Genomic DNA, 18714 nt, shown 5'->3' with positions numbered 1-18714 from the left:
TTACATGAAGGAACAGGACAAGCCAGCGTGGCAAGACTGAATAGAACATCTTTAATGCGTTCACACACACACACACACACATACAAACTAACTACTGTGTATTTAAGGTTAGTTGTTTCAGTGCAAATGTAGAAGCCGAACTTGAATGTTTTTCATAAGTGCTTGAAAGGCTCCCAGAAACATGGTAGAACATCCAGGTAGGAAGACAGGCCTTCTGGTCCCCTGACATCAGACACAACAGGGTCTCCCCTGACATCAGACACAATAGGGTCTCCCCTGACATCAGACACAATAGGGTCTCCCCTGACATCAGACACAATAGGGTCTCCCCTGACATCAGACACAACAGGGTCTTCCCTGACATCAGACACAACAGGGTCTTCCAGCAGCATGAATAGCCATGAAACATTCAAATCAATGAACAAAAATAACATATCCTTTGATGACTTACATCACAAACTTGCATACTAAATAAAGGAATCAAAATAATAATGTAGAGTAAAGGTTATAGGCATGGCTTTGCTCCAGTGTGTATTTAACTGTTAAACAGTGTATGTGCATATTTGTCTATCAATCAGACATGGATTCATGTGGCATATCAGGTACTTTGGTGATAGAAATGCTAAGTAGTGTCCAGCAGGTCAGCCAGGACATCCTCTCAGTCCCCTTCAGCCCCACAAGGGTTAACAACCCTCCCAAACTAAACCTCAACTACAAAACCAAACATGGTCACCCACCCACAGATGGCCCCACTAGGTGGGTTAGGGTTAGGGTTAGGCCTCTACGCCTCTACGCCACGTTGACAGGGACCCCGTTGCTGGCCTGGCCCTCTGCATCTCTCCCGTGGCCCAGCTGTGTGGTGACCAGCGTGTGGTACGGTCCCTTCCTGGCCAGCAGCTGCTGGTGTGTCCCCTGCTCCACCACCACCCCTCCCTGGAACACAGCGATGCGGTTGGCGTTCTGGATGGTGGACAGGCGATGAGCCACCACGATGCACGTCCTGCCCTGCCGTGCCTGGTCCAGAGCTTCCTGCACCACCTGGGGGGTAGGGGGGAGCATGGGGGGGGGCATGGGGGGTTATGGAGATAGCAGGGGTAGGTAGATCTGCTAGCAACCATACCAGATAGTTTTTTCCTACTAAGTCCTTCGGCAAGGTTTACTACAAAAGGATAAAATAGATCCCAACGATCCCCAAGCGCACGCTTGACCAACCCACACACACTCACCCTCTCGCTCTCGGTGTCCAGGGCGGACGTGGCCTCGTCCAGCAGCAGCAGTCGGGGGTTGCGGAGGAGAGCTCTGGCGATGGCGACACGCTGCTTCTGCCCTCCTGACAGCTGGGTGCCCTTGTCCCCTGCCTGGGTGTCATACTTCTGCTCAGGGAGAGAGGGAGGGATATTGTATTAAATATCAGGTGTGTACAGTCTCGATGGCACAGCATAAGAGAGAAGTGGACAGCTCTATCTAGGCACTGGCCTAACCCTTGACATTAAGCTTGAGATAAAGCTCAGCCTGCAGATGAAGTAATACCAGAACCTGCCGTACCTGAGGCAGAGTCTCTACAGGCTGTACAGGTCGTACCTGAGGCAGAGTCTCTACAGGCTGTACAGGTCGTACCTGAGGCAGAGTCTCTACAGGCTGTACAGGTCGTACCTGAGGCAGAGTCTCTACAGGCTGTACAGGTCGTACCTGAGGCAGAGTCTCTACAGGCTGTACAGGTCGTACCTGAGGCAGGGTCTCTATGAAGCTGTGGATGTTGGCTTCCTTGGCAGCACTCTGGATCTCCTCCAGGGTCACCTTGCGACTGTTGTCCCCATAGGCGATGTTCTCGGCCAGGCTGCAGTCAAACAGCACAGGCTCCTGAGACACAATGCCTATCTGGGCCCGCAGCCACTGGATGTTCAGCTCCTTCACGTCCACCTTATCCAGCATCTGAGAGGAGGAGGAGGAGAGGACAGTGATGCACAAGGGTGCAGATGACATCATTTGTTTACTAGATGCTAGAAACATGCATCCACAACAACCATCCTTGATATGACTGGACTATCTGTGGGTGTAAATTCATCTTATCATGAGGCCTTGAGATGAACTGATATCACTTACTCACCTCTCACACACACGCACTAACAGTTGAGACTAGATTATGCCACCATAGAAACAAGCAGGGTCAACATCCTGGCCAGTTGATGAGTAACTACTAGGGAACCGTCTCTGTGTCTAACAGTCTCCTTGAGGGTTTAGGCTGGTTGAGGGGCAGTTCTATGGGCGTGTGTGAAGCCCTCTGTGACATGCTTGCGTGTCAAAAGGGCTATACAAATACATTTGATTTGAACTGTCTCTAACTGTCCCTAACTGCCCCTAACCGTCCCTAACCGTCCCTAACTGTCCCTAACTGTCTCTAACTGTCCTTAACTGCCCCTAACTGTCCCTAACTGTCCCTAGCTGCCCCTAACTGTCTCTAACTGTCTCTAACTGTCTCTTAACTGTCCCTAACTGCCCGTAACTGTCTCTAACTGTCTTTAACTGTCTCTAACTGTCTCTAACTGTCCCTAACTGCCCCTAACTGTCCCTAACTGCCCCTAACTGCCCCTAACTGTCTCTAACTGTCTCTAACTGTCTCTAACTGTCTCTAACTGTCCCTAACTGCCCCTAACTGCCCCTAACTGTCCCTAGCTGCCCCTAACTTCCCCTAACTGCCCCTAACTGTCCCTAACTGCCCCTAACTGTCTCTAACTGTCCCTAACTGTCTCTAACTGTCTCTAACTGTCCCTAACTGTCCCTAACTGTTTCTAAAGCAGAAGTCTCTTCTTCTTGGTGGAAACATCCCAAGGGCTCTGCTTTCCTTTTTATAATTCCTCTAAATCATGTAAAACAGTACATTCCCTTTATAAATGTATCTACATTCAACAGAGCTGAAGCATGCATCATATAACAAAGACACAGTTAGAAGGAGTGATGTGTGTTAGTACTAACCACTGTCCCCTGCAGGGTGTCGTAGAACCTCTCCAGCAGCTGGATGGTGGTGCTCTTCCCACAGCCGCTGCTGCCCACCAGCGCCAGCGTCTGCCCCTTGCTCACCTTCAGGTCCAGGCCCTGCAGGATAGGCACCTCTGGACGGGACGGGTAGTTAAACTGAACACCCTGGAAACGCACGTTACCTTCAAATGTCTCCTGGAGGGGGGGGGGATAGAGAGAGGGGCACAAAGAGAGAGAGAGAGAGCGTGGGAGAGAGAGAGAGCGTGGGAGAGAGATGCATGGAAACATTTAGTGATATAAGAAAAGGAAACCATAACAAATACCGCTCAGTAATCTCAGATTTCAAAGGTCTTAGTGACCTCTCAAAGGTAATAATCCTCCTAGGAGAAGGAGACAGGACAGACCTTGCTGCTAGGAGGAGGAGACAGGACAGACCTTGCTGCTAGGAGGAGGAGACAGGACAGACCTTGCTGCTAGGAGGAGGAGACAGGACAGACCTTGCTGCTAGGAGGAGGAGACAGGACAGACCTTGCTGCTAGGAGGAGGAGACAGGACAGACCTTGCTGCTAGGAGGAGGAGACAGGACAGACCTTGCTGCTAGGAGGAGGAGACAGGACAGACCTTGCTGCTAGGAGGAGGAGACAGGACAGACCTTGCTGCTAGGAGGAGGAGACAGGACAGACCTTGCTGCTAGGAGGAGGAGACAGGACAGACCTTGCTGCTAGGAGGAGGAGACAGGACAGACCTTGCTGCTAGGAGGAGGAGACAGGACAGACCTTGCTGCTAGGAGAAGGAGACAGGACAGACCTTGCTGCTAGGAGGAGGAGAGAGAATAGACCTTGCTGCTAGGAGGAGACAGGACAGACCTTGCTGCTAGGAGGAGGAGACAGGACAGACCTTGCTGCTAGGAGGAGGAGACAGGACAGACCTTGCTGCTAGGAGGAGGAGACAGGACAGACCTTGCTGCTAGGAGGAGGAGACAGGACAGACCTTGCTGCTAGGAGGAGGAGACAGGACAGACCTTGCTGCTAGGAGGAGGAGACAGGACAGACCTTGCTGCTAGGAGGAGGAGACAGGACAGACCTTGCTGCTAGGAGGAGGAGACAGGACAGACCTTGCTGCTAGGAGGAGGAGACAGGACAGACCTTGCTGCTAGGAGGAGGAGACAGGACAGACCTTGCTGCTAGGAGGAGGAGACAGGACAGACCTTGCTGCTAGGAGGAGGAGACAGGACAGACCTTGCTGCTAGGAGGAGACAGGACAGACCTTGCAGCTAGGAGAAGGAGACAGGACAGACCTTGCTGCTAGGAGGAGACAGGACAGACCTTGCTGCTAGGAGGAGGAGACAGGACAGACCTTGCTGCTAGGAGGAGACAGGACAGACCTTGCTGCTAGGAGGAGGAGACAGGACAGACCTTGCTGCTAGGAGGAGGAGACAGGACAGACCTTGCTGCTAGGAGGAGGAGACAGGACAGACCTTGCTGCTAGGAGGAGGAGACAGGACAGACCTTGCTGCTAGGAGGAGGAGACAGGACAGACCTTGCTGCTAGGAGGAGGAGACAGGACAGACCTTGCTGCTAGGAGGAGGAGACAGGACAGACCTTGCTGCTAGGAGGAGGAGACAGGACAGACCTTGCTGCTAGGAGAAGGAGACAGGACAGACCTTGCTGCTAGGAGGAGGAGACAGGACAGACCTTGCTGCTAGGAGGAGGAGACAGGACAGACCTTGCTGCTAGGAGGAGGAGACAGGACAGACCTTGCTGCTAGGAGGAGGAGACAGGACAGACCTTGCTGCTAGGAGGAGGAGACAGGACAGACCTTGCTGCCCAGTGTGTCCTGTGTGTGTATTAGAATGTCAATCTACCGGTGTGTGTCCTTCTTCGGAGGTGTTGTCGATGGCAGGCTTCCTGTTGACCAGCATCATGAGGTGAGAGGCAGAGACCTTGGCCTTGGCGTAGTTAGGAGTGAAAGAGTTAGCCTCTCCCACAGCCATGGCCCCATAGAGCACAGCTGAAACCACCCTGAGAGAGAGAGAGAGAGAGAGAGAGAGAGAGAGAGAGAGAGAGAGAGAGAGAGAGAGAGAGAGAGAGAGAGAGAGAGAGAGAGAGAGAGAGAGAGAATATAAAAACAACTATTATTTACTATTTCTATGGCATCCAAAACAACCACTGCTTGAATAAACATAAATCCTAAACTGGGTCCTGCAGGGCCAGGTAGTCAGTGAAACTCAGTGAAAATGTTTCCTTTCGTATGTTTTTCTATATTTTCTCATAAAGGTTTTGAAAAAATCGTTTGGAAAGATTGAAACAATATTTCTACTATACTCTACAGTACTCTACTGTACTCTACTGTACTCTCTCCTAGAGCATGTGCTCTGCTCTAGGCTTCTCAGTTCCGCTCTCCCCTTTCCTAAACTCTCTTCTCCTTTCACTTCACGTGGGGGGAAAAAAAGGTTTTGAAAGGTTTAAATATTTGCAAAAAATAAAATCCATCATGAAGCGAACGTACCCACCTGTAAGGCCCCAAAACCCCCAGGGCCGGCCCTGGGGTCCAGTCCTACCCTGTGGTGTTGACCCTGGGGTCCAGTCCTACCCTGTGGTGTTGACCCTGGGGTCCAGTCCTACCCTGTGGTGTTGACCCTGGGGTCCAGTACTACCCTGTGGTGTTGACCCTGGGGTCCAGTCCTACCCTGTGGTGTTGACCCTGGGGTCCAGTCCTACCCTGTGGTGTTGACCCTGGGGTCCAGTCCTACCCTGTGGTGTTGACCCTGGGGTCCAGTCCTACCCTGTGGTGTTGACCCTGGGGTCCAGTACTACCCTGTGGTGTTGACCTCTTCAACCCTGGCTGTCCAGACGCCCTCCTTCCATCATTACAACACTGTCATCCTCAAGCCTCACACCCAGAGACAGTTAAGAAGTTATGTAGGACCATCACTATGACAACAGTGGTGTGGCAAAGAACCAAAGTGCCACACATCTTTGACCTTTCACCTGGTAGTTACCCTCATGCATTCACCCAGGTGTGTGCTTTGTGTTTGATATCAATGCCAAAGGATAAAGTACCAAATACATTTACATTTAGTAGACGCTCTTATCCAGAGCGACTTACAGTAAGTACAGGGACATTCCCCCCGAGGCAAGTAGGGTGAAAGACCTTGCCCAAGGACACAACGTAATTTTGCTTTTAGTAGACAGAATCATCTTTATAGGTATACAGCATCATAAACTTGGCATGTGTGCCTTTCAGACTTTAATCCCACGGCATGACAAGCAGAATTCAAATGGAGGTCACTCTTGCGTGTCAATATAATAATTGGGAATAATTCCATAGACATAATGATTTAAAACAGCTTAACACAACTCTGTCTTTGTGTCTCTGTTTTGTAACATGGTGTTGTGTCACTCAACTCAGTGTTGCCATGGCGGTGTGACCTGTCAGGGGTAGCACACCCCCACCAGCAGCGTTTCTAATCCAGCCTGTAATCATTAACTGCTCCTTAGGCAATATGACAAACCTTTGTCCTCCTCTCTCACATTCCTTTCCAGGCTGGTTTTGAGTGTGTATGTTTTACTGTATAGTACTCACTGACACGTGCGCTCTCTCTCTCTCGCTCTCTCTCTCTCTAACCTATGTAGTGGCAGCAGTTGACACACCTGAGGCCATGAACAGGAAGTCAGCCTATTCTGACCAATCAGGGTTGGTTACTCACAGGAAGACCGATTCAAAGTCCATCCTGTTGACCTCGATGAGCCACGCTCCGAAGCGGAAGCATCCGGCGTAGGCAAAGTAGATCATGGCCTGGGAGAAGGAGAAGGTCAACCCATAAACATGAGCCTTCTTCTGGGAGTTTCTACAGACAGAGAGAGAGGATGATGAAGAGAGAGAGAGAGAGAGAGAGAGAGAGAGAGAGAGACAGAGAGAGAGATGATGAAGACACAGAGACAATACTAACAAAACATGAGCTTGAACATGAGGTGAATCTCAAGTAATTGAAGTGAGTAACATTTACAAACTAATCCGAGTTGTCCATACTTGTAAGGCACCACCAGGTTCTTCTGGTAAAGGGACTCAAACTTGCTCTCTCTGGTGAGAGATGCCACTGTCCGGATGTTCTCTATCGCCTCTGTGGCAATCTGGGAACACAAACACACGAGAGAGAGAGAGAGACAGAGAGACAGAGAGACAGAGAGAGAGAGAGAGAGAGAGAGAGGGACAGAGAGCACAGACAGAGAGGGAGAGAGGAGAGAGAGAGAGAGAGAGAGAGAGAGAGAGAGAGAGAGAGAGGGACAGAGAGCACAGACAGAGAGGGAGAGAGAGAGACAGAGAGACAGAGAGACAGAGAGAGAGAGAGAGAGAGAGAGAGAGAGACTTTGAAAATGAGAAGTAAGAGTCTTCTCTGACTCTGATGCTAGACTCTGACTCTGATGCTGTAGACTCTGACTCTGATGCTGTAGACTTTGACTCTGATGCTGTAAACTCTGACTCTGATGCTGTGGACTCTGACTCTGATGCTGTATACTGACTCTGATGCTGTAGACTCTGACTCTGACTTTGTAGACTCTGACACTGTATACTCTGACTCTGATGCTGTATACTCTGACACTGTAGACTCTGACTCTGATGCTGTAGACTCTGACTCTGATGCTGTAGACTCTGACAGTGTAGACTCTGACTCTGATGCTGTATACTCTGACTCTGATGCTGTAGACTCTGACACTGTATACTCTGACTCTGATGCTGTAGACTCTGACTCTGATGCTGTAGACTCTGACTCTGATGCTGTAGACTCTGACAGTGTAGACTCTGACTCTGATGCTGTATACTCTGACTCTGATGCTGTAGACTCTGACAGTGTAGACTCTGACTCTGATGCTGTATACTCTGACTCTGATGCTGTAGACTCTGACTCTGATGCTGTAGACTCTGACTCTGATGCTGTAGACTCTGACTCTGATGCTGTAGACTCTGACTCTAGGTGACAGGTGAGCCCCACCTTCCCAGCCTGCTCCAGCTCCTTCTTGTCTTTGATGGCGTGGCCGGAGAGCAGCTGCATCTGGATGGCCCCAGCCACCGCCATGACGGGCACCACGCCCAGGATGAGCAGGGTCAGCTCCCAGCCATACACGAAGGAGATGATGATGCTGGTCCCCAGGTTAGCCACATTCTGAGCCAGCGTTGCCATGCGCACCCCTGTGGCCTGGGGGGAGGGGGAGAGGGGGGAGGGGGGAGGGGGGAGAGACACATGGAACAGAAAAGCATGACTCAGTGTGGTACAGTTGTGTGTGTGTGTGTGTGCGTGTGTGTGTGGTGTGTGTGTGTGGTGGTGTGTGTGTGGTGGACTAACGTACTCCCTGCACTTGGGCTGCGTCTGTGGCCAGTCTGGTGGTGAGGGCCCCCACGCTGTTCTTGTGGTGGTCAAACCAGCCCATGTCCTACAGGGGGCAGCAGAGAGTCAGACACCTGCAGGGGTCACATGATCTGAGACTGAGGTCTTCAGACAGACCGTCAGTCCTTGAGTAAGTTCACCTGTCTCCCCTCTCTACCCTTCTGTCTCACCTGTCTCACCTCTCTACCATCCTGTCTCACCTGTCTCCCCTCTCTACCCTCCTGTCTCACCTCTCTACCCCCCTGTCTCACCAGTCTCACCAGTCTCCCCTCTCTACCCTCCTGTCTCACCTCTCTACCCCCCTGTCTCACCAGTCTCACCTGTCTCCCCTCTCTACCATCCTGTCTCACCAGTCTCACCTCTCTACCCCCCTGTCTCACCAGCCTCACCTGTCTCACCTCTCTACCCTCCTGTCTCACCTCTCTACCCTCCTGTCTCACCTGTTTCACCTCTCTACCCTCCTGTCTCACCTGTCTCACCTCTCTACCCTCCTGTCTCACCTCTCTACCATCTTGTCTCACCTCTCTACCCCCGTCTCACCAGTCTCATCTCTCTACCCTCCTGTCTCACCTGTCTCACCTCTCTACCATCCTGTCTCACCTCTCTACCCTCCTGTCTCACCTCTCTACCCTCCTGTCTCACCTCTCTACCCCCCTGTCTCACCTGTCTACCCTCCAGCATCACCAGTCTCACCTGTCTCATCATGGCTTTAAAGGCTCGCAGTCTCAGCTTCATGGTCAGAATCTCACCGGCTTTCCCGAAGCAGTAACCCTAACAGAGCACAAAACACTGTTAGTGTGTGTGTGTGTGAGGGTGTGTGTTAGTGTGTGTCTGTGCAGAGGGTGAAACATATCAAGCACATCCCAGTATCGTGATCAGAGTGTGACGCAAGTCCTGTGCTGGTGCCTACCTGCAGGAACATGGAGATGAAGATGCCTACCTGCAGGAACATGGTGACGAAGGAAACGGCTCCGATGGCAGCAAACATGAGGGAGAAGAAGGAGGAGCGCTCTCTCACGATGTCCTGGTTTGTCTCTGCAAACACCTGGAAGAGGACGACACACCAACACCTCAGTCTAACACACACACACCCCAGGAGACCGGTCTGTCCCTGGCTTCATGGTTGTCATGGTCGCACCATGTTTGTGGGTATCGTGTCCTAATGTGGGGATCAGAGCTCTACTGGATGTGGACTGGAGGAGGGGGAAGGATGGCTTCAACCTACAGCAATGATCTTAGAGAAGATGACAGCAAACAGGGGCTGCATGGCTCCGTTGATGGTTGCACAGATCACGCCCACCACGATGTAAGGCCACTCAGGAAGGTTGAGACGGAGCACTTGGAAGAACGACACAGGAGGGACCTTCTCATCCTGGGGAGAGGGAGGGAGGGATAGTGACTTCATATACTTCAGATACTACATCTTGGCTGACTTCATCTTTGATCGTTTTGAAGAGAACCGACATCTAACCTCCTCCTCAGCTTCAGTCTCCTCCTCCTTCTCCTTCTCCGAGCCAACGAAGGAGGAGCCCTTGGTGGACTTCCTCCGGTAAAGGGTGGTCTCCGTTAGCGGCGAGGCAGTTGGACTCTTCTCATCCAGGACAGGCTCAGCTTCAACCTCCACACTCTCCTCTGCATTCCGGAAGGTCTAGCACAGCATAGGCTCTGCTTAGTACACACCAGTAACACTGATCCCAGTGTGTGTGTGTGTGTTACCTGCACGGTGACCAGTGTGTGTGTGTGTGTTACCTGCATGGTGACCAGTGTGTGTGTGTGTGTTACCTGCACGGTGACCAGTGTGTGTGTGTGTGTTACCTGCACGGTGACCAGTGTGTGTGTGTGTGTTACCTGCATGGTGACCAGTGTGTGTGTGTGTGTGTTACCTGCATGGTGACCAGTGTGTGTGTGTGTGTGTTACCTGCATGGTGACCAGTGTGTGTGTGTGTGTGTTACCTGCATGGTGACCAGTGTGTGTGTGTGTGTGTTACCTGCATGGTGACCAGTGTGTGTGTGTGTGTTACCTGCATGGTGACCAGTGTGGGTGTGTTACCTGCATGGTGACCAGTGTGTGTGTGTTACCTGCATGGTCACCAGTGTGTGGTAGACTCCTTGCATCTTCATCAGCTCGCTGTGGGTGCCTTGCTCCACGATGTATCCGTTCTGGAAGCTAGCGATGATGTCAGCGTTGCGGATGGTGGAGAGACGGTGGGCCACTACTATGGTGGTGCGACCTAGTCTGGCCTGGGGGAGGACAGAGAGAGAGAGAGAGAGACAGACAGACAGAGACAGAGACAGAGAGACAGAGACAGAGAGACAGAGAGAGACAGAGACAGAGACAGAGAGACAGAGAGACAGAGAGAGACAGAGACAGAGACAGAGAGAGACAGAGAGAAACACGGTTTATGAAATGTTTCACTTTCTTCATTCTCACTGTAAAAGTACATAATGAGAGAGCAGAAGAGAGCCACCTTGTCGAGGGCAGCCTGCACCACGGTCTCACTCTCTGCATCCAGGGCTGAGGTGGCCTCGTCCAGCAGCAGGATCTTGGGGTTCCGGACGAGGGCGCGGGCGATGGCGATCCTCTGCTTCTGGCCTCCGCTCATCTGAGTGCCTCGATCCCCAACCAGCGTCTCAAACTGCTGCTCAGCCGCAAGACGAGGCGCAGCAGTGAGCTACAGTCTGTGTGACTACAGCCTTACCGTCTGTGTGATTACAACACTACCGTCTGTGTGACTACAGCCCTACAGTCTGTGTGACTACAACACTACAGTCTGTGTGACTACAACCCTACAGTCTGTGTGATTACAACACTACCGTCTGTGTGATTACAACACTACCGTCTGTGTGACTACAGCCCTACAGTCTGTGTGACTGCAGCCCTACCGTCTGTGTGACTACAGCCCTACAGTCTGTGTGACTGCAGCCCTACCGTCTGTGTGACTGCAGCCCTACAACCCCACACACACACACACACACACACATGCTCCTACGTACGTCAGGAAGCTTCATGATGAAGTCGTAGGCGTTGGCCTCTCGCGAGGCCTGCTCCAGCTCCTTCTGGGTGACGTCAGGCCTGCCGTAGCGGATGTTCTCAGCGATGGTGGTGGCGAATAGGATAGGCTCCTGACTCACCACGCCGATCATCTCCCTCAGGTAACGCACGTTCAGGGAGCGCACGTCATGCCCGTCTATGCTCACCTGCACAGAGAGACACGAGCAAACACACACTGAGGTGAGTCAGTGCTCTGTACGGAGTGTGTGTGTGTGTGTAAAGAGGCTGTTACTGAGTGTGTGTGTGTGTGTAAAGAGGCTGTTACTGAGTGTGTGTGTGTTAAGAGGCTGTTACTGAGTGTGTGTGTGTTCCTCACCGATCCTTCCAGAGGGTCGTAGAATCTCTGCAGCAGTTGGACAGTGGTGCTCTTCCCACAGCCGCTGCTGCCCACCAGGGCGATGGTCTGGCCACTCCGCACGCTCAGAGACATCCCGTTCAGGACCTGCACACCAGGACACACTCAGGAGACAGGCCACAGGAAGAGCTGCACTGGGAACGGTCCTCAGACTGAGGACTCTGACAGCTGCTGTGTGTGAGGTACAGGTGTGCTGAGGCAGCTTGGCTGGATATACAAACCTGAGCAGTCTCATTACCCCAAGGCTGGACCTACCTTGGCCTCTGGCCGTGAGGGGTAGGTGAAGTGGATGTCCTTGAACTCGATGTTTCCCTTTATGGAGTCAGGTTTGAAGCCATCGTTTGAGTAACTGTCGATTTTAGGGTTCTGATGAGAGAAGAAACAGAACAGAGGAAGATTGACGTTCTCTAAAGAGAACTAAAAACAACAACAAGTTCCAGTAACATAAACACACCGTGTGACAGGAAATATATTTTTGGGGTTCAGTTTAGTTTGCTGAAATGGTGTGGTAGTGCTGATGCTGTTTTTATGTGAGGAGAAAATCATATTTCAAAAGAGCATTAATTGCTTCAGTCCAGAGGGACAAAGGGAGGAAGACTACGGGCCCGGCCAGGTTGATCTTCCATCAGCCTTGCTTTAGTTTATTTACTCTAGTCTTTGTGTTTCAGCCAGACTCCCTGCTGCACTCTGTTCAAACTGTGTATGTTGTGAGTGTGTCTGTGATTGTGCTTGTGAGTGTGTGTGTTCTGACAGATTCTGTGATGTTAAGGGAGTGTTTGTGTGTGTGTGAGTTCCCTCTGGAATACCTCACCCTTCCACAGTTTCCCTTCCAGTTGGCTGAAGCTCTCTGGGAAGGATGGGAGGGTACGCTGTGTGTGTGAAGGCACGCTGTGTGTGTGAGGGCACGCTGTGTGTGTGTCTGTGTGTGAGGGTACGCTGTGTGTGTGTGTGTGTGTGAGGGTACGCTGTGTGTGTGTGTGTGTGTGAGGGCACGCTGTGTGTGTGTGTGTGTGTGTGAGGGCACGCTGTGTGTGTGTGTGAGGGCACGCTGTGTGTGTGTGTGTGTGTGAGGGCACGCTGTGTGTGTGAGGGCACGCTGTGTGTGTGTGTGAGGGCACGTTGTGTGTGTGTGAGGGCACGCTGTGTGTGTGTGTGTGTGTGTGTGAGGGCATGCTGTTTGTGTGTGTGAGGGCATGTTGTGTGTGTGTGTGTGTGTTGTGATGACTATGACAGATGCATGTATTACACCCTGTTCACACCGGACGCGTCTGCAGCACGTTGCGGCTTCAACGCGACCAGGTTTAGCTGTACGGCATATCAGAAGAGTAGCTGTGAGGCAGCTGTACTGGCGAGTTTGCAAGATACAAATCTGTGAAGGCTATTTGTGGATTTGTGGTGTCATACAACTAGTGTTACTCAACTTCTAATGAACCCTAACCCTAATGTATGAGCGTATTGGTGTTGTGTAGTGTTGTTTAGTTTGAGTGACTGTGAGTGAGTACAGCAATACATGTTTGCTGCTAGTTATCATGTGTGAGGCCAGTCTACTTGACTGTGTGACATAACCTGAGGGTGAAACATTAACAAGAGTCCACCAAGTTAAACACTGGGCTGTCTGGGATCAGCATGGCAACAGGAGTTGGTATGTGTTAACACTTCAAGTCCTTCTATCAAGGTGAAGCCTCAAGGTTCAATAACCTCTGTTCAGCATGTGTGTGTGTGTGTGTGTGTGAAGGCCACGGGTGTGTCTCTCACGTTGTCTATGATGTTGTAGACCTTGTGGGCAGCCCCTCTGGCACTGGCGAAGGACTGGATGTTAGGAGACGTCTGTCCCAGCGCAAACGCTCCAATCAGCACAGAGAAGAAGACCTAAGGACACAGCAGCAGCTGTTACCCTCACAAACATCTAGACCCAGGAGACATTCTGTACCACTGAACTCAACCGCTGTGTGTGTGTGTGAGAGGGACAGAGAGAGAGGAGGGGATTCATCAGAGTGAAGATACTAGATGATGTGTTGTGGTGTTGACTCACCGTGAGCACAGAGCCGATGCTGTACTCCCCGCTGAGGATCAGGGTGCTGCCGTACCAGAAGGCCAGAGCGTAGGACAGGTAGATCATCAGGAAGGTGAAGCCCATGGCGATGTTGGCTGAGATGGCCTTCTTGATACCCATGTTCTTAGCATCCTCCAAGTTCTTATGATACCTGGAGTGGCACACGCACCAAAAGCACACACACGTTCACATGTGCGTACAAACACACACGGATTATGGGTGGGCAAGGAGATTGACAGCTGACTGGACAGAGGAATAGTGGAGGAAGGAGAGAGAGAAAGAGAGAGAGAGAGAGAGAGAGAGAGAGAGAGAGAGACAGAGAGAGAGAGAGAGAGAGAGAGAGAGAGAGAGAGAGAGAGACAGAGAGAGAGAGAGAGAGAGAGAGACAGAGAGAGAGAGAGAGAGAGAGAGAGAGAGAGAGGGAGGGCACATTACACTGATTCAATCCCCCCTTCAGCTAATGCTGTAATGTAGAGTTATAGATGATTTGGTGTATTTTCCTGAAGGATCGGATGTCTCCCGGCTGTGAGGGCAGGGTGGACACAGAACCAAAACAGAGCTACACACAGCAGAACCACAACAGAGCTACACACAGCAGAACCACAACAGAGCTACACACAGCAGAACCAAAACAGAGCTACACACAGCAGAACCACAACAGAGCTACACACAGCAGAACCACAACAGAGCTACACACAGCACAAACCCCTAACATGGAAACACACCTCTTAATCTCTCTTTGTTGTCCATTAAAAGCGAATACCGTCCTAACAGCCGACAGCACCTCCTCAGCCACTGCCCCGGCCTTGGCATAGGCAGACTGTTCCTTCGACGTGAAGGTTGTCAACACCTACACACACGCACACACACACATACACACAACAGGTGAAGGCGACTGACAGATGATGTTTTGTGAGGGTGTGCAGGGTGTGCAGGGTGTGCAGGGTGTGCAGGGTGTGCAGGGTGTGTGTGACCCACCTTGCTGAAGAGCCCAGCGGAGATTCCCAGGGCAGGACTGACAGCCAGGATGACCAGGGTGAGCTTCCAGCCCTTAGCGAAGCCAATGATGAAGGCTGTGAAGAAGCTGGTGAAGGACTGCAGCAACATCCCCACCTTGTCTCCTATCCCCTCGTTGATCTTATAGATGTCACTGGATGACACACACACACACACAGCCCATCAGGCACATGCGAGAGGCCAGGGGAGATCCTGTGTGCACGCCAGCAGACGCCACCCACTCTGTGAGCCGCGTATTGAGCTCTGTGGTCTCGTTGACGTCGAACCAGCCGATCTCCTGCTGCAGGATGCGGTGGAAGAACAGCTTCCGGAGGCGCTTCACCTGCCGGCCTGCGGCCAGAGTCCAGAAGGCCACCTGCATGTAGGCAGCCACCAGCACCACAGCTCCCATGATGGAGTAGTAGATGGCATAGCTGGTGGTGGTGGTGGGGGGCACAGTTGAGGTATAGGTAAACACACACAAACATTGCACACTCGTTTATAGAATTGGTTTGAATCCACCCATTACATCTCCTGTACGCAAACAAGGCTACACGCACACACACGCACACACACACACACACACACACACACACACAGAGTGTTACTGAGAAGCTCTAAAGAGGACAGCGGGGTTAGCGTTAGAGTCAGGTAGAGCCTTACGTTGTCATGTCATCGCCCAGAGTCCGATTGGAGGTTGGGAAGGAGACATCTAGACAGCCGGAGACATTATGTCATATTATCACCTTAATGGATGTGTGTGTGCACGTGTGTGAATGTGTGTGAGGTCATGGAGCCTGGAGGAGACTCACTGGTGAGGTTCTGTGACTGCACAGAGTCACTGATGAAGCTGTCAGTCATGTCTCCAAACACAATGCACATGAGTGGAAGCACTGTGCCATTGGCCATGGCCATCACTGTCCCCAGGATGATCAGGAGCCTGTCCCAGCCGTCTGCGAAGCGGAACTGCAGCACCAGGAGCACGTCACAGGACAAACACAAGAGGAACACAGGAGCATTGTGTGAATACAGAAAACAGCTTTGATGTTGTTGCAGACATTCTCAGTCAAAAAGACTTCAAACTCCTGGCTGCTATTGTTCTCCCAGGAGGGGGGAGGAAGAAAGCCCCTGCCCCCCCCCCTCCCCCCCCCCCCCTCACACACACAGACTTCCTAACTCCTTCTCATCGAGATTCCAACCATAAAGTACTCATAACACACAACAACACACTTCTTAACATCCATCTGATCTAGGTTGCACCACACACACACCCCCAACACACACACACACACACACACGCTCTACAGGTCTTGGACTATCACTGGACAGCGTTTCATCAGTCACTTCAGTGTGTCTTCAGCTTGGACTGTTGACAAGGACACACGTTTCTACTGGCGGTAGATGTGAGGGGAAATCAAGGCTAAAAATAGCGGACATGGGGATGTTGAACACGTATTGTTATTGAAAAACAATAAGAGAATATAGTTACCAGTTATTAAACCATTGACCATTTTTACGAAATTATATAAAATATTCCCGTAGCTTCATTCCCCTGAGGTAGTGAGGGAGAAAGGAGGTTTAAAGCTGTAGCCCCGGAAAGATCACTCACCAGCGCAATAGGACCGACCATCGGCAACTTCGGTTCTTTTTCCTTTTTCCCTTTCTTTTTATGTTTCTTATCCTCCTTCTCATCATTCTTGTCACTAAAGGAGCCCGACAAAATATTAATTTATTTAATATTAAGCCTATAAATAATTCATCTTCAATCAAGAAAAATAAATAATTTCCACGACCAGAACTGGACTGAAGGGGGTTGGTATATTTAATTTCCTTCGAGATTAATGAAGTGAATTGAATAAAAAATGAGTTCAATATACCCTACCTTAAGTCCCCGTTTTGAGTATATGTGGTCATGGCGACTTCGTCCTTATCTTTCGTGTCCATGATTGGGTCCTGGTCGTCAGAAGTGCGAGAAGAAAAACGTTCAGATTGGCTACATCTAATGTCAGGGACTTGGCCACTAGTCAAACAATAGTCACAATTAGTAAGGGACAACTAACCACGTTTTTGAGACAGTTAACTTTGCTATCTCTGTGTCATGTGCTGATTATGTAGCCCATGTTGCGTGTCTTGACAGTTGGGCTACGTGGGAAATACCCGCGTGTCATACAGCCTATACTTAAATGGCAGGGTAGCTGGATATGACCGCTACAGTGTAAGAATGACACTGTCGTTAGCATTAAATATACATACCGGCAGTCCGCTAAGCTGACTCAACTCACCTTTCCCCCGTACCCGCTGCCCTGAAGCCGCTCACTCCCCGGAGCTTCTGTTTTCATCGCTGATCCGCCCACAGTAGTTCTCCTAGTCGCCCTCGCTCTCTCTCCCCCCCTCCGTTTGTGCACAGATGCAACATTGGCTCCTCTTCACTCATATCACGTTTATGGCTTTACAAGAGCACATGAATAACAGCCGCCTTATCGCGCAGCCGCGTCACTGTCTTCCCACACAGAGGATCAAGTTTCTTTTATAGGTTAATAGAAATATGGCAGCGCCAATGTTTTATGCTGTGTTTTAGTCAGTCAATACAAAAAAACTGAACTATGGAAACACAATGTACCCATACTTGTAGGCAATATTATGGGGCTCCTGTCAGTGTATGAGTGTGTGTGTATGCCTACCTTGGATTCACACAAATCATAAAACTAGGCTTCTCATTCAACTTTATAGTGTGGACCAAAGGTAAGATCCAAACAGTCACGCTCTCTTTTTCTATCAACACACACACACACACACACACACACACACACGGTCTAAAGTATAACATGTAACCTACTGTTACACAATTACTCACTTTACCTTTAACTTACTACTCGTCAATTTTCTCTTGGTAATCAATGTTAGTTGCTATATTAAACTGAGTTCATAGCTTTTTCCAATCACAAAGTGTAACAGATTGACAAACTTATAATAAATATGAGGCTGTGCTGTGACATCATGTCCTGTTTACCTGATCAGGATTGGATCCATATGGAGCCATAATATGATGTAACCGGTTAATGAAGGCCCTAAACGTACGCTATATCACTACTATGAGTAGATTACATTGAATAAGTCATTTTAGGATATTAGCCTAGTGCAAGTATTTATCCATAAAAAACTATTGTCCATAGACTGCGCCGAAGACGTCACATGGTCGTATAATACCAGGACCACAACAAGATCCCTTCATTCAAGCTTTTCAAAGAAACCTCATCCATCCCCATCTAGCACACGTTAACTCTTCTTCTCTGGGTCAGATATGCTTGTTCTTCAGTTTGAGGTTGTCATGGTTCCTGAGAACCAAAAATGTGGTTTTGACTTTGCTCTGCTGCCTCTCTGCAGTCAGCTGTAAAAGACCACAAGATGACAAAACAAGGTCAGCACAGGAAACAGCGGTGAGTTGTAGACTACATGTAAAACAGATATGATTACCTCCTCAGTCCTCAGAAACCAGTTCCAACTGCCTGGTTTCTCATTGTTTCTTCTGAAGGGGGGGGGGGGGGTGTTGTAACATTGATTTCATAACTGAGGACAAAGTATTGAACATAAAAAGAAAAAGCCACCAACAGTATCAGAATGTTGTGTACCTCAGAGACATCAACTAATTGGATACTTGATAGGGCCATTTGCCTTCCCTAATGGCCCGTTGCCAGGCTCCATATGTAACAGGTGTGAAACTCACTCCTCAGGTATGTAATGGGGACCCACGTCAACAAATAGCTAACTTTTCTTTGGCGTAGCTAGTGGTCGTGCTTGGCAAGTCAAAGGACTTACAGTAAGTACAAGTACATTCCCCCCTAGGCAAGTAGGGTGAAGTGCCTTGCCCAAGGACACAACTTCACTTTGTTTTGGCA

The 18714-nt window shown here is 50.4% G+C and overlaps 1 protein-coding gene across 1 annotated transcript; it reads right to left on the bottom strand.

Annotated features, from left to right (window-relative positions):
• Positions 1 to 32: 32 nt before the first annotated feature.
• On the bottom strand, positions 33 to 17202 carry abcb4 (ATP-binding cassette, sub-family B (MDR/TAP), member 4). The gene is made up of 28 exons (XM_084669048.1): positions 17101 to 17202; positions 16701 to 16771; positions 16428 to 16521; positions 15631 to 15784; positions 15482 to 15530; positions 15061 to 15252; positions 14801 to 14972; positions 14548 to 14672; positions 13802 to 13973; positions 13525 to 13638; positions 12025 to 12135; positions 11731 to 11856; positions 11357 to 11560; positions 10831 to 11001; positions 10442 to 10603; positions 9834 to 10010; positions 9588 to 9734; positions 9303 to 9407; positions 9056 to 9133; positions 8325 to 8408; positions 7970 to 8173; positions 7009 to 7109; positions 6686 to 6826; positions 4841 to 4997; positions 2974 to 3171; positions 1726 to 1932; positions 1227 to 1373; positions 33 to 1038 (listed from the first exon to the last, which is right to left on the bottom strand). The coding sequence occupies exons 1-28, from the start codon at positions 17155 to 17157 to the stop codon at positions 790 to 792; spliced, it is 3969 nt and encodes a 1322-aa protein (XP_084525174.1). The 5' UTR covers positions 17158 to 17202; the 3' UTR covers positions 33 to 789.
• Positions 17203 to 18714: the final 1512 nt, after the last annotated feature.

This window comes from Hypomesus nipponensis, chromosome 2 (genome assembly GCF_054491055.1).
Source record: "Hypomesus nipponensis isolate SF chromosome 2, ASM5449105v1, whole genome shotgun sequence".
Taxonomy (NCBI): Eukaryota; Metazoa; Chordata; class Actinopteri; order Osmeriformes; family Osmeridae; genus Hypomesus; species Hypomesus nipponensis.
The sequence above is the reverse complement of the archived record's forward strand: the minus strand, read 5'-3'. Positions and strand labels throughout refer to the sequence as shown.